General features: G+C 42.7%; 1 protein-coding gene and 1 non-coding gene across 2 annotated transcripts; both read left to right on the top strand.

Moving 5' to 3' along the window:
- The first annotated feature begins 5,994 nt into the window (after positions 1-5,994).
- Positions 5,995-15,677, top strand: LOC119719228 (protein kinase C and casein kinase substrate in neurons protein 2-like). The gene is made up of 11 exons (XM_038188636.1): positions 5,995-6,261; positions 6,462-6,571; positions 8,095-8,224; positions 8,653-8,782; positions 10,962-11,165; positions 11,304-11,416; positions 12,436-12,556; positions 13,219-13,322; positions 13,789-14,495; positions 14,639-15,052; positions 15,384-15,677. Exons 1-11 carry the CDS (start codon positions 6,179-6,181, stop codon positions 15,488-15,490), a joined length of 2,223 nt encoding a protein of 740 aa, XP_038044564.1. The 5' UTR covers positions 5,995-6,178; the 3' UTR covers positions 15,491-15,677.
- Trnag-gcc lies at positions 6,994-7,064 on the top strand. Its single transcript has one exon. It is a non-coding gene; the product is annotated as a tRNA-Gly (tRNA).
- Positions 15,678-16,562: the final 885 nt, after the last annotated feature.

The following is a 16,562-nucleotide window of genomic DNA, read 5'->3' as shown; positions in this document are numbered from 1 at the left end:
ATTTGCAGACATCAAATAAACGAAACGATCAAAATTATCACGAAATATCTTACTTGATTGTTAGGGAATGACTGTGTAAAGCATCCTTTAAAATCGTGGCTCCTGGTGTGCTGAAATTTCCAAGCAAATTTGTATTTTTCCAACGCTGGTCGGCCTACCAGCCTTGGAGAAAATTGTTCTTCTTTTTAAACTGCCCCTAAGTTTTCATATTTTGTTATTCCGCATTTCCATTGCAATTGATTACACACCTGTGAAGGTACATGTCTGCTAGACTGATTCTCTGACCTTACAAAACCCCAAAGTCTACAAACTGCTCCGTTTCATCTTAAGTGGGATCAGGGAACAAGACTACAAGAACATGATTGGTTTTCTTGGTTTCCAGCATCTACAAGCCCAAAACGTGAAAACAAGTTAGTGTAACAATAGTTGCTACATCATATTAATACTCAAAATCTATTTATTTTTGAAAATTGCAGCAAAAGCAAATGTTGTACATTCCCTTTAACTCTTTGTGCAAACGGACCAAAACACTGCAAAATAACGAGTGATTTCAATTGATATCATCCATATGAGAAGCCACGTGTGCAGAAGCCCGGAGCTTCAAAATTAATGTTTTAAATTAGGGTATTGTTACTATATGGTATTGTTATTCTGGTGTTGTTAATCTGTTGTTGGTTACACTGATGTTTGGTATAGGCCTCATTCCGATTACAATCTATCTCTCATTCAGCTCACTTTGGGACTGTATTATTAATTTTGATAAATCAGCTGTTGTAATTCTGGTCACAACTCCCATTCCCTTTGCTTCGGTAACTGTATTATTCAATCAATATCATAAGTGCAATGGCTGTGTTATGCAAATGCCATTATGGGAATAAAATGCCGAATTGAGTGATTGAATGATTTTTCAGACAGTTTTTGTGTGTGTGGAGCAGTACCAGGTAACGAACGAGCGGTGGCTCAATTCAGACGTATATTGGTCAAGCGGGAATAATGTCCAATTTAAATTCCATACACATCCAAAAAGGTCCCCAAACCCGAACACCAACTTGCCCAAGCATGAGAAACGCAAACAAATTGCCGCACGTGAAGTCTCACGTAGATTTGGTCACTCATCGGAAATCTCAATTACTTGGCTTTAAAAGATATGGCATGCAACTTTAACATTTAATTCTGAAATAGAGATAAATCACCATGTAGGTCTTTTTCAAAGAAGATATATCTATTAAAATACTGAAATTTGTAATCAAGATATCTATGTCTGTAATACAGATATTTCTATTTCTAGAAATCGAAAATCTATATTTCTGATACAGATATCTCTTACTTCAAATGGATGTTTCTCTATTTGTTCTATTTCTAATACTCGAATATCTACATTTTTGATGGAGATATCTCACAATTTCAAATTGATGTTTCCTGCTTGCCCGATTTGAGATTTTTCTATTTTTAGTAGGGTATACTCGAATATCTCTATTTCTGATTCATCTCTTTTTTTTAATAAAGATATTGTAATGCTTATCTATATAACAAAAAGAAATATCTCTATTATGCAATAGAGATATGTTCCGTTCTTGCCAGATGAGGTGCCAAATTCTCCATCAGATTTAGCGATGATGCAAGAAACAAAAAAAATGAAAAATTTGAAACCCCCAAGTTTATCTTGTTTAAAACCTATTAAACCATAATTGATTGCACCATGACCTCATCCACCGGAACACAATCAAAGATATCGCTTTTATAACTATATGGCTTGGAAATAAATATATCTTTTTCTAGGGATATCTCTATTACGTATAGAGCTATATCTCTATCTATATTTGTCGGGGCAAAAAAAAAAAAAACTTCGTAAGTCTAGAAATAGATCAATGTCTATTAGAACAGAGATATCTCTATTTAGAGGTAATGTTCAATTTGCACACCATAGTTTATTTTCCACGCACTTAACTCGGTTTCAAGTCGGTTGTAAATGTTGGCACATGTCGCACGCACGCACAGCCGTTGCTCCAGTCGTGCGTCTTTTGTTCACGTTACACGGTAATCAGCTCGGCTTTCTCTGACCGCTTTCGAAGAGAAAGCGCAAGCAGAACCAATTACTCTAGCTGAGAACATGTTTATTTGAGGGATTACGCCGTCTGATCCAATGCACAGCTGTAGTGAGAGGTTTTTGGGGCGTAAACTTGACTGGGAAACATATCGCTTGGGTACCTCGATATTTTTTTTGTTTAACGAAAATGTTTGATTGGCGATGCGCGAACATTTTGTGAGAATATAACAGGTGATTGTCCGGGCTGATCATTTTGTCATATTTAGCACAGAGTGGCAAGTTCCATAACACATGTTTTCCTCCGCCCCCCCCCCCCTTCATCCCGACCCGACTCCCTCACTCCAGTCCCCACTGGACCCCCACCCCTTGTGTGTCAATTTGATTTGATTTTAGTTATTTTCAAGTCAGGCTTAAGGTGTGTTGTAAATAATCAAATAGGACAAGAAACTAAACCTTGGTGGTACGTATAAGATCTCTTACTTTTTGTGCATTTCGTTTTCGTTTAAAGCAACAAAATTGCTCAAAATCGTAAATACTGGTGCATAACAACTAACTTCAAATTAGGTTTAGCCCTTCATTGACGCATAAACACTGTATTATATACTCAGTGTGTTACTTCCCGGGTGAAAGTTGGAAAAAATCACTCAGGTGGGACTGGAATTCACAACCTAACTTGTTAAAGTTCAGATTCCCCCTGATGGGCCGTGCCGCAGCAACCTACACAAGTGGGGCTACGCAGCATCCACCATTTTTTTGATTGCGGTGAGGTGAGCCTCTAGTGGCGGACTGATCGCTAAGCCGCCTGGACGGGTCGTTGCAGTCCTCCACCGAAAAGGACATTGAGTGGCTGACGGACATTCGAGATCGGAAATAGCATATATCGTCGCATCATCATCAGCTCAATGAATACTGGATACATTTTGAGAAAACGGGGAAAATGTATATGCGCATTTTTTGTTTTGTTTGTTTTGTTTTGTAGTCTCGTAAAATGATCCGTTGCTAACGCACGGAAAAGCAAGGGTGTCCGCGGGCATGCACCTTGAAACCACCTTGGTTCTTGGTACGTTCTTCTCCTAAATACTCCGCGTGGGAGTGTATACAGAGTTTATATACTGGAGGCCAAAAACACCGGTTCAAACCCCTTCTCTTGGCGATAAGTGTTACTGGGTTCTTTTACGTGAATTGCATTACACAACACACGGGACCTAGGGCTTTACGTCCCATCCGAAGGACGAAGCAATAATGTGCCTTGCTTAAGGGCACAAGTGTCCACCCGGCGGCCTCGAACCCACGCCACTGTTGCCTTCAAAACCAGAGCATTGATCCGGTGCTCTTAAACCGCTAGGCCATGACACTCCATGACACACCTTCGATGTTAGAGTTCTTCAAAACGATAGGCGAATTAATTCACAGGGAAATGGTTACTGCAGTCCTGTCAACACTTCGAGCAATATTTCTGTCATCAAATCGGCAGTGCTTTTTCGGGCAATTGCAAATGATCCTACGTGGCTCTCTTGACCGACGACCAAACACAGAAAAAGTCAAGTGCGACCCCCCCCATGCTCACCAAAACCCACATGTGGGCGGGTGATGGTCCTTTCAGGAAATCACCCCATAATGCGAAACCTATAGAAAAACATCACCCCGGACGTGAAATCTTTAGAAAAACGGATAAAAGGAACACAATGCCATCACCTCACATGTCCTTCCCGCTGAGTCGTCCGTACTTAACTACCCCTCCCATAACGCTGACCCCTTTTTAACACCACATCAAGCCTCCTTCGATTCCGATAATTAAATGCGGTCATTCAGGTAATTTACCCAGTGAAGCAGTGAAGTTTCAGCAAGAGTTTAAATTTGTTAAAATCCATTAATTGAAAGAAAAGCAAACATATTATTTTACGTTCACCTAGTTGTTTACTCAACGTGATCGACTATGAGCCGGTAGGAGTTAATTTCTGAGATAATTCCAACTGAATTGGAATTAATTGCACATTATACTTTCCAAGTGAGCTACATGTGAAAGTCACAATTACACGGACGAACGGTTTTTCCAAATATTTTTGTTTTAGACCCGGAGCTAAAACCACAGCTGCTCCACCCCATGGCCGGCTAGACAGATAAATTAATGTGTCACTTAATTCAATCTTAAAAGGTACCGAAAATTTCGCCCCAGGCGTAAAAATTCAACGCCAACGGCGACACGCGTGCACGGCTCAATTCTGTACTTTGGAATTACGGGGTAATTCGCAAGTCGCAATACGTTTGCCTATATGACTTGATTTTATTCAATGAGTATGATGGCTTCCACCTCGCCAGCTTAGGAATTAGTATTTGCAACACTATTTCCCACACCCACAACGCGTAATTGTCTTTATTTACATGGAGATTGAACACATTTACGAACAAAAACAAACCGCCCATGGAAAAAAAAACTAACGTAGACATATCCGGGTTGGGCCTATCGCTTGAAGCGTTTAAACAGATGATGTGAAAGTGCAAATATCAATTTACGGGAAAAATACAAAACCGAACAAAGTTTCTATTTGTGTATTATGCCTGTTGTCATTGTCGCAAAGACGTTGACTCGGAATACAAGGGTGCGTTGGCGGATTGGACACATCAGCTGTGATTCCGCCCTCAGGCGGTCCTTATTCTGACAAACACATTGTTTATTAATTTTTTATGGATTCAGCTTTAATTACCTTGCAATAGTAATACTCAAGCGTTCGGTATTCGCCATGAAAAAAAACAGCTCATTTTGAAAAGGGAACGGGACACAGCCGCAAAAGAACGGCAACAGACCAGATTTGTTTTGCCATACCCGTACCCGTGTTTGGAAGCTATGTCTACCCGGGCCCAATTTCGAGAAGCTGCTAACCACATAATTCTGTGCTAACGATCATCAATTTCCACTTACCGCGCTAGCGGAAAAAATATGTGCTAACCCTGTAAGCACAGAACCCTTAGTAACGAGATGTACGCACGTGCAGCAAGCCATAATTCCATGTTAACCCTTCGCTTGTACCCCGCCCTGCAAACATGGCGCCGAGAACGGCTGATGGGTGCTGATCTCAATTTCATTCTTCGGCGGTTCCTGTCAAGTTTCTAGATTTTCGTGTCAAATACCATGACAAATTATTACAAGAAATTTCATTGCAATGCAATGTGTTTATCTTGAGTTCCCAATTTCACAAAAACTGTGTCGACATGACGAGATAATACGGATTGTCCTTCATACTGCAATTTCCTTAAATTATATTACATTCATTCTTCGGCGGTTCCTGACAAGTTTCTAGATTTTCGTGTCAAACACCGTTACAATATATTGCAAGAAATTTCATTGCAATACAATGTGTTTATCTTGAGTTCCCAATTTCACAGTAACTGTGTTGAAATAACGAACGGCCAGACGTCGGAGCGCGGTGAGCAGTGTTTGTGTAGCGCGCCCTCTTTTGTAAGAAATTGTTGCATGACGATAAAATATGGAGTGTCATTCATACTGCAATTTCCTTAAATTAAATTACATTCATTCTTCGGCGGTTCCTGTCAAGTTTCTAGATTTTCGTGTCAAATACCATTACAATTTATTGCAAGAAATTTCATTGCAATACAATGTGTTTATCTTGAGTTCCCGATTTCACAATAACTGCGTTGACATGACGAGATAATACGATCGCGCAAGGCATGACATAGGAAACAACATGGCGCTGCAAGATCGTACACACGGGGCACGAGGTTGAGCTCTACCTATAGGGTCTGTGTATATGGAGATCCGAATGAGGATCTTTGATCTTTAAATAAAGATCAGTGGATTGAATTGAGATGACGTCACACTAACGAACCGGATAATGGCCGGGGTCGCGTGCGCGCACGCGTGCGGCGGGGACGCGCGCAAATGCGCAAACGCGAACGAAATGGAATGTTTTTGTTTCTCAAGTTTCTATCGTTCACGTGATAATCAAATTAAGTTACAATTGGCTAAAATGTTGCCATACTTGACTACCGTTTGGCAAGGACAAACTTCTCACTTTTTTGTCAGAATCACTTAGTTCTTTTGATTTGCCGAAGACCCAATCAACTTAATGAACCTTCACTCATGGATTAGGATGTAGGATGTAGATTTCAAGAATGGCTGAGGAGCGGGGAGAAGGGTCTTTCTGGGATATTGGCGAACCAAGGAAAGTCTTGCGAAGAATTGAAAATGGGCCTAGGTAAGACTGCATCTTTTTTAATCCGTGAACAAAACAAACAATCAAGATAGCCTTTTTGTAACCGTTTCGAACGACTGTGGTAAAATGTCAGTACATTTCGGCTGTACACTTTTGGAGTACCAGACTTGCAGGTACGTACAATGTATTTTAATTTTGTTAGTTCCAGATTATGCAGTTTCTGTTTTTGTGTACCGTCCTAGGTCATGCGACGATCTGATGAGCATGATTCAGGAGCGTGCCGACGTGGAGTTGAGATACGCCAAGGGTCTGAGGCAGTGGGCATCGAAATGGGATGATTCTCTGAGAAAAGGTGAGAGAATTCCCCGACCTCCTGTCACGATTATGGCCGAGACAACAAGCTAGCACAAGCAGCAACATACACGTTTGATCAATCCCGTAGTAACTGCAAAATCACAACACACAGTACGAAAGCATTCATACTTTGATTTACATGTTTACACCAGAAGAAAGAGTTGCAATGCCCCTTTATTAAAGACTGTCTTTAAATACACAATCTAATATTATTAGCACTGAGGCATGTACATTTTCTGGGTAGGCCCCTACTGATGACATTTAGGCCTTCGTATGCACACTGGAAGTCCCTATATCTGCGCTGTGTACTAGCTCCACTCTACAGGACAACACAATGCGAAAATGCTGCGTCAACGTTTTTACATCTCCACAGTGATCCTAAAATATCTAAGCCATGTTCCAACGCATAATGGTCAAGAAGCATCGGTGGTTCAGTGGTAGAATTCTCGCCTGCCACGCGGGAGACCCGGGTTCAATTCCCGGCCGATGCAATTTTTTTTAATTACCTATTATTATACAGCATAGCTATCAAACATACAGTACACCATTTCTTTTTGCCTCGAAGATGATCGACAGTTCGACTTTCATATTTTTCTCCCAAACTTTCAAAAACATTTGTTTTTTACTTAATTGGGTTTCATCCTTCCTTACTTTGTTTTTTTTTGGGGGGGGGGGGGGGGGGGGGCTAGTTTCCCGCTGATGCTTGCCTTCGACTTTTTTTCTCACATTCACATGGCCCCCCGGAAATGTGTAATGTTGATTTGAGTAATGAAGTATGGTCGGGAAAAAAAGTAACATCAAATCATCGGTGGCAAAGAAATTTCGCCTGCCACGCGGGAGGCCCGGGTTCGATTCCCGGCCGATGCACAAATAAAAATTGTTTCTGGAGGGAATAAAAATAATATACGGCCGGTGTTTATGAAATTTCGACTCATATTATCTGGTCTATTTTACCTTACACTGGAATCCTACCCTCACAAGTTACCTGTCTCATTAACTTCAGTTAGCTTGCACTAATACAAGCATGCAAGGAGTCAGCATTTTATATTTGGCGCAAACAAAAGTTTCACTGAATTAACGTGTTTAGAAAAGTAACCGCGGCCATCATATAGAAGAGACATTTTTAAATTACTTGAAATTCATGATTTCCAACAAATACAATAATTTTATCAGTTCCTGGCAGGAAGACTCTGGCACTGAGGAAGATTCTTTAAACGCGAAAGGTCCCCGGTTGGATCCCGGGCAGAATCCCCCCCCCCCCCATTCTCCTTTTTAGTGACACCCGAGGAAAAATGGACATTTTCTTACATCGGGCATCGAACCGCCAACAGTCAACACAAAGTTTTAATAGACCCCTAACATTGAGCGTCCCAAAATAGGCATGTTTTTGCACGAGTAAAATCTCTGTACTGTACAACAACTTCTCAATTAAATTAAACTAAATTAAAAAAAACCTGCCCTTAGTGAGGGCGCTCCGTACAAGGGGTCTATAATTCCCCAAATTCTGACGTCATTTTTCAGGTCCAGAGTACGGCACCATACTAACGGCCTTGCGGACTGTGCTGCAAGAGGCCTCGGCAGTGGCGAAGATTCACGAAGATTGCCGAATGAGGCTGACTGGAGACGAAGGACCGTACTACAACGTGTACAAGTAAATAAAACGGCTGCCATGCGAAAACACTGAACTAAAATAACAGCAGAGCAAGACGAAATTCTTGTGTGCATTGCTGCATTTTACTGCTGGGGTTGGGTGAGGCGGGTTGGCCTGGGCATGGGGCGGGACAGGGGTGGGGTGAAGTCTCGATTCACTAGACAAGTGGACAAGAAGTTACCTATTTCAAGATTTTCAGTGAGATTTCTGACAAAAATGTAGGCCGAATTCTTGAAACTGTCCAAAAAAATCAGGATTAACAAAAACTTCTCACATTCAGTCAAACAGCGAGCTAGCAAAAACCATGACTAAAAATTCCCCCACTGAGATTTTCAACAGCGATTGTGGCGTATTCACGAGAGAAGAGTCTTAAAATTGTGACACATCGAAGAATTCACAAGGAAGCAAATTTTTCTTCACACACCCAGATGGAAGAACGATCATTTTCACCGGAGTGGGCAAGAAGGGCTCCGTGAGACGCAGCAAGCGAAAGAGGCATTTGCGGCCGCGCAGAGAGAGTACGCCAAACTTCTGTCAAAACTGCACAGAGCCAAAAAGGTCAGAAAGTTCTTATTCAATTTCTAATAAATTTCTGACTTTATATACATCGTACATGGGATAAGTCATCATTACATCGCCACCAGGGTCTAGAATATCCCAGCACTGTTAAGCACAAAAAATACTGTTACTGTATTGCCAAGTGGGCCTTCCTTCACAAGCCTAGCAAAAATTAAACATTTACCTTAGCTTTTATCTTGTCTTGTCTTGATAAATACTGCACCAACATCCCTACTCAGGGGTCACACGGGCAGGGTTGGTTGTGCGCATGGATTTGTTGTTTTGCTGTTTAGTTGGTTGACTTGGTTTCTTCTTTCTCACAGATGACATTGAAGTGTGTGTTAATGGCAGATTTGACAATTCCTTTATCCTGAATTGCTGTAATCTCTTTAGGCAGTGAGTTCCAGTCCACTAATGTGCGTGGGAGAAATGATTGCTTGTAGCAGTTTTTGTTTGCTCGGATTGGTATGAAGTTGTTGGTGGTAGGTGAGGTTTGTCTGGTAGACTGTTGGACCGGGCGCAGGAAGAAGCCAACAAGAAGCAAAGCTTTTACGAAGATTTTGCCAAGCAAACATGTTTGTAAAAAAAAACATGTATTGCAGTTCAAAGAATATTGGCTCAAGGAAGTAACGGACTGCGAAAGAACTCACTGTTTTTAAACAAAGTTTGGCACTTACGGTTTCTCGGTTGAGACTTGGGGTCGCATAATATGGGTCGTCCATGTTGTTGCTAGCTGAATGGAGTCTCCATCGGACACGAATCGGAAGTTCTGCAGAGATTGCCACATTTTCAGCATGTAGTGACTAGTTCTCCTGTGCATCCATCCCTCAAAGGATTCCTAATTCCATGGTTTCACAGTAAGAGGACTCTTCAGGATCCTCACCTCCCTGCTTAGATACATATTGAAGCAATTCCTGGAGCATTTGTTGTGGATTCTGCACTGCACGCCGTGGACACGTCACAACACTATCTCAAAAGACAGTGTCTGAAATGCTGTCTGCTGTCAATCTAAAAATAACGCCCTACAATACCCTGAGACGCGCGCGCGCTTCCGTTGCATATGGCGGATCGATCGATAGTCTTGCAGGTGTCTTTTGTTTCGCAGACAGTTCCAGAGCGGTCACTTTTGACAAAAGCGGTCATGGCAAAGTTCCAAAGTGAGTCTATAACACCAGTGATAAGATTTCAGGCACATTTGGAAGACAGATGAGTGTACATGGGTATTTTGAATTGAACAAATATATACACATGTATATCATTTGCCTTCAGTGCCCCCTCGGGGAAAAATACTGTGGATCCCAGTCCCCCCCCCCCTGCCCCCCACCCACCCACTGGCTAAAATTAATCATAGCATTTGCAATAAGGTAATGGTCTGCAGAACATCGGAGAAAATAAAACCCAAGAATTCCGGATAAAACAACAAACGTTTAAATCTATTTGTTTAAGTTCTGCTTTTATAACTTTCGGTATGTTCACAAAACAACGGAACCAGAAAAAAAAATGATTTGGCCGGGAATCGAAACCGGGTCTCAATCCCGCGTGGGAGGCTGAGGTAATTTTAGCCCAGGTTGGACGACGTCTTCATTGCATTACAACTGACACGCGACGGAGCAGTCCAACTTGGACTAAGGTAATCTGTGCTGAACAAAGTATTGCGGTAATTAAGCAATTCCATAGAAAAGCATCTTGTTATAAAATTGCTGAGCCTCTTTTGGTGTTAAAAAAATGTGAATCAGATGCAAGAAGAAATCACATTTGTGCTTAGCAAATTTTGTGTCCAGCTGCTACATAAGGCAAAACAAAAAAGTCTTCGGTTTCTGGTATGGAGCTTGCCCCAAAAGTGGTGCGGCGACGCGGCTTTTACTTTTTTCTTCTTCAAATGTCAGCTGATGACTGCAAATGGTGCCCGACTAAATTTAGTGCAAAATATATGGGAGCCCAGCGAAGCCACATAAAGCTTATACTCGATCATAATCCCATCTAAAAACACGTTAAAATTGTGCAGCAGCAGGATTCCAGTCAAACCAGTGGGTTTGGCGGTTTTGAGACATCATCTTACATTGAAAACAAAAAAACAACATTTTTTATTTTTGCCGACGCGCATGGCTACGACGACGCGCGCGCAGACCAGAAACTGGAGCCTTTTTTTTGGCCTAATGATTGACCTTTTTCCCAACAGGCTTATTTTAACGCCAGCTTAGCCGCTTATCGGGCTAGGCGCTTCGCCGACGAGGAGGCTTCAAACCCGGCCGTCAACGCGGAAGCACTCTGGAAACTCCGCCAGAGGGCCGATGGTTTGGCTCTGGAAAGAGAACGGCTGAAGCAGGTGTATCTCCGGAGGGTAATGATCTGCAATGTAACAGCCAAGGAGAGATACACACAGGTGGGCGAATTTCTCTTAAAAAAATATTACAAACACAAGACCTCGGTTATTACATTCACCCAAATAATCCCCACAAGATTTTGGAAAGAACGCGATCGAAACATTTGGTTGCATATTTCTATTTCATTTCTATTATAGAGTATGACGTCAGTGTTTGACCGTTGGCAAGGGTTTGAGAGGGAGCGACTGGACCACATTCAATCGCAGTTGCAGCTCTTCGTCAGGAATCTCAACACTCACTCCGGCACAGGGTAGGACAAAATACAATGTCTTTTACATGTGGAAAAATCCGACAACCAAAAATAGAACACATTAGTGAGGTGGTCTTTTGGCGCACACGGCCATACAGTTTGAGGCACAAGCAATCCGGAAAGTGACTCTGTTATGCACGCGCACGCACCACTGATAACCTTCGCCCATTGGCTAGACTCGCCACTTGTACTACTTCCGGTTCCAATGGTGAGCACTGTATTAACTTTTTTTTTACATATTAATGACTTTCAATGCTACTCGGTGTGTAGTGGGCGTGGTTTAAGTTAAAATGACGTCACACTTACGAAAAGGATAGACCGATCCATCTTAGACCCCGCCCACTACGCACGTGGGCGCGGTGACAACACGTGGCCCGCTCCAATGCCGCACTGTATACAATGTAACTGTTTCTTCCGCGTGCCTCTGTACGTACAGTACGCGCATTGTGATTAAGTTTATTGGGCCATGATTGGGCAACCCAATTGGTCAAAGGAGCATCGAGTACGCGTGTACGCGTACACGAGTGCCACCTGCCGTAGTTTTTAAAAGCACGTCCTGCATAATACCCCTTTTCAGTCTCTTTTGCGGTTTGACATTTGTTTTCCAAAGTGGAAAAATGTTGTTTTTGCCGGTCAAAAAGTATTCACCTCCATCACCACACTGTAAACAAGATTGGCCAAAATGGGTTGATAATTCGACCAATGATGGTCGAATTATCAACTGCCTACACTCTTGGGCAAATTCTTTCCCAATAGTTTGATAGTTTTTACCCAATTCAACCCAATATGAGGTTATTTCATACCAATGCTGGGTAAATTACTTTGCCCAACAGTGTTTTATCTAACCTTTTTACAGTGCATCTACTCACCCTGGTGCATGTTAGTTCTCTGTGTAAATACCTCTTTATCAAAAGTTGCAAATTCTGCTTCTCCCATTTCCAAATATGTTTTGCTTCAACGTGTCCAGCATAAATGAAACTGAAAACTCTACTTCTTTTCCCCTCTGCTAAATTTCTAAGGATGGGTCAAGTATACCAGGGAATCCTGGAGCAGGTGCGGCGGGCGGAGCCGGCGGCAGACGTGGACGAATGGGGCCGCAAAAATGGCACGGGAAGCAAGGGTAACTGGCCCAAATACGAGGTCAGTTTTATCGGACACAAGTTAAAATGAAAAACAAAATACATAAACTCCCAGAGTTTGACGTATAAAATGAATTACAGTCCGCTTGTTGAGAGATAACCATCCATATTTGTGCAACTCGATTTCAAACATTCACTGACCATTTTCAGCACGGAGGTTTTTTTTTTTTTTGGAAAGTATATTATTTGAAATATCCCGGAAAAAGCAAGTTATTTTTTTTTGGGGGGGGGGGGGGATGGGGGGCGCAAAAAAATGTTATTCGAGTTTTTCAGAGACACTACACTATGGCATCACTACGTCATGGCTGACGATGGGGTAGCACACCGAAAAAGGCTTAGCTGTCACGACAGAAGATGGATCAAAGTCTTCGCACTTCCTACTATGGCTGTAAATACCCACTCTTGAGTGGCAGACTCTACCATACCACGGCGAGTGCAGGTAAAGGATGAGGGCGCCTGAGCCCTGAGATGAACCTGCCCTCTCCTTTCGTATGGCTCTCTTGTCAACCAGGGAGACAGTTCCGCACGGCACCTTTCTGCACGGCAAGTCTCGATGCTGCTCTGCCGTCTGCAGTGCGCTCCCTGCTCTTGTGGTTTCTTGTTCCTCTTGAGACAAATTATACATTTAAATTATACTGATCCCTTTTCCTTTATACTGTACAGGAGATAGATCCCAGGAGGCATCAGACGGATGCCGAGCCCTCCTATCGTCAACTTACCACCCAACAGGGCACGGCGTTAGCTACCACGGACGAAATGACTGACGAGTAAGAATAACATTGTCCCCACACCAGAATAATTGAGCAACTAGATAAGGAGATGTTTAGGGAAGTTCTGTCCAGAAACTGTCATAGTTTTGCTTTCAGTTAATAATGGAGAATGCTCTTTAGTAATACCCAAAGAAAACAGAGCATATTGCAAGTGTATTTGTTGGATTTGATCTTCAACTCAACTTCGTTTAAAGTACTCATAGCTGTTTGCTCTCATCGACCATTTCAGAACACTAAAATCAAGGAAACGTGGTTCAACTCATTACCATTTACTCCTCATTTTAGGCTATGGTTAATTAGCTTCATGAAAGTCATGATTAGGAATTAAAACAATACATTCTACTGTACATGTATTGTCATAATACTTGTTGATACTGTACCTGTTACAATGAATTCTGGTACATGTAACGGAAATACATGCAATAAGTTCATACTATATCATCATTTTAATACCTGTCGATAGCTTCACTACTGATGACTTTGATTCTGAAGTGGATTCCGCCCATGACCACGCCCGCCATCAATGGCCCTCTAAGCCTGACCACGCCCACCAGTATGCCAACATGCCTTACCGCTCCCATCAACACGAGACACAGCACTACTATAAGCAATGGCATCCCCAAGACCATTGGGGTCAAGAGGATCATCAACAGCGCCCTCCAGAACCTCGCTACTCGCAAAACGAGGACCTGAGTGAGAGATGGTTGGAGGAGCAACTCGGGGGGCGTGGCAGGAGGGACGATGGGAGGAGGTGGAATCAGAGGAAGATGCGCCATGAAGATGTGTATCACTCACATCACCATGACAAAAAGCATCATGCACATGTACAGAGACACTGGCCTCCACAAGACCACCATGATGACCAAAGAGGTCATTTTCATAAAGGTCATAAGTCAAAAGACCGATTTCAGGGGCACCCAGAACATCAAGTACATGTAGAATCTCACCACGATCACCATCACGGAACAGAAAGGTCACCAGGTTATCACCAGCACCAAGGTCTGTCAAGCAGCTTGTATGACACGCTCGGAACATCTCAGAGTCAGGAATCATATATACATGACAACCACCCATCATCGACAATGTTAGAGCAGCCTGCTAATGGTGGTTACCATGGAAACTTTGATTACCATGGGAACATCGAGAGTGAAGACAGATCTTCTCCAGAAGGTACAGCTTCTATCAAAGTTTTTAATTCAATTGAAAAAAAAAACCTTCATACTGGTTCCATTTCTAATAGTCCTTTCGACTCCCTGGAAAACACATCCAGACGATCAAGCTTCAATATTGTCATACACTTAATTCCTCCACAGAGCCGTATTTCCAAAAGCACATGCAGGGCCAAACAACAAGCCATTCAAGATTGGTCTCGGCTCAAACAGTGAGTCAGACCCCTGAACAAACACCTACCAAGATACACACACAGACAGTCCAACAAATGCCAACACAGACCTCAAGTCAGGTCCCAGCACATCGGACCCCCACCGCAGTCCATCAGGAGCAGGTACCTACACAGACACCCACCCAGACACAACAGCAAACCCCAGGGCAGACTCCAGCAGAGACAACTGCTCAGACCTACATTGAGAGATGGAACGGGGCAGCGGAGAGGGCTGCGATGTTGGAGCAGGCACGGCAGGCGCTTCAACCCAATGAAGGGGAGCGACTGGTGAGGGCGCTCTACGATTTCAAGCCTGCGACACGGGATGAGATGGCTCTAAAGCAAAGTAAGCGATGGAGATCTGGAACAGGTTTGACTTCTTCGTAATATAATGGCCTTCTTGTGAAAGTGGATACAGTCTCTGAATGGATAGCCAAAACTCCAACATCCTTGGCAAATTTGCTGGCGACATTCCTGAATCTTTCAAATGTTATCAATGTGCAGACACATCTTGTGGTAACATGTTTGATTAGAGACAATAAATTGACTGAAGTGGGATTTGGACCTGCATCCTCTGGAATGCCACATCAGTGCTCTACCAATATAGCCATCCACCTCTGTCTACCAAATTTTCAGAGTCTTTGGTCATCCTGAAATTATTTTTGTTCCCCATTTAGGTGAGTATCTGGTGCAGATAGGTGATCATCTGAGCAACGGCTGGGCCTATGGGAGGAAGGCCGGCGCCAGAGGCCACTTTCCTGCCAGCTACGTCCAGGTCCAGTGAGAGATGCCCAAGCCTAGGGGATTGGAGCAATGAGAGGGTATTATGTTCTTGCTGGACGGCTGTACAACAGTCGTGGTTTTAACAGTGAAATTACATGGCTGGGAACAACAGGTATATACAGGGTAGAAAAGGGCAAAGGCTTAGGAAAAAGATAAAGACTCCTTTTTTTTTTAGAGAACCCAGGAATTGGGTTTCATAATTTATTGTACATTTTCTATCTCAATGTGAGACTAAGAGTGTTGTGACGTACATTTCATAACTGATATTGTGTATCTGTACAAAGCAAATGCTTGAACTGCGAAAAAAAAAGGCATCAGCTCATCAGAATAATATAAGGCCAAATTAAAAATAAAAATTTAAAAAAACCATGTTTTGCGTCCCCGCCCGCTTCCTTTTTGGTGGCTGCCTCCTTTTTTGGGGGGGGGGGGGGGGGGGGGGAAATGAAAAAAATGATAAATTTTAAACAATGACATAATTTTGGCCTCTTTGTTGTTGTAGCTAGCCCATATAAAGCTGGTACATGTATATCATTTCCGGAGTCCAAGTGGTGGCCATTGAAAAAAAGCTGGCGGCCATCTTGAAATATAGCCCAGCCAGTCGTTTTTGAAAAAAAAAGGGCCTCCTTCCTTTTTTTCAAAAAGGCAGGACGCTAAACATTTGTTTTTGTTTTTTTGGCCTAATCATTGTGACACTGCTAGGTACCTATATCACAGCCCTGCTTTCCTGTCATCATAATATAATGAAACAAAATGTACTGTACTTGAGTTATTAAATACAATGTATATACAAAAACAAGGTAATAACATTTTGTAATGAAAGTGTACTAGCCTTGCCATCAAAAAACAAATTTGATAGTCTAGCTTGTATTCACAATGGGTCTTTCTGTAAATCTGGGTCCATATTTTTTTCCTGTCCCTGTTTGGTCTATCATGTCAGATTTTTAAAGTTTGGACAGAGGCGTACCCAAGAGGGGGGGGGGGGGGGGGGGGGGGGGGGGGGGTGCCCTCCCCCCCCCCCCCCCCCCCCCCCCCCCCCCCCGAGATTGTCAATTGTTTGATTATTTTTTTTAGTC

Source organism: Patiria miniata, unplaced genomic scaffold, assembly GCF_015706575.1.
Source record: "Patiria miniata isolate m_02_andy unplaced genomic scaffold, ASM1570657v1 HiC_scaffold_1, whole genome shotgun sequence".
NCBI classification, from domain to species: domain Eukaryota; kingdom Metazoa; phylum Echinodermata; class Asteroidea; order Valvatida; family Asterinidae; genus Patiria; species Patiria miniata.
This window is presented reverse-complemented; position numbering and strand designations above follow the sequence as displayed.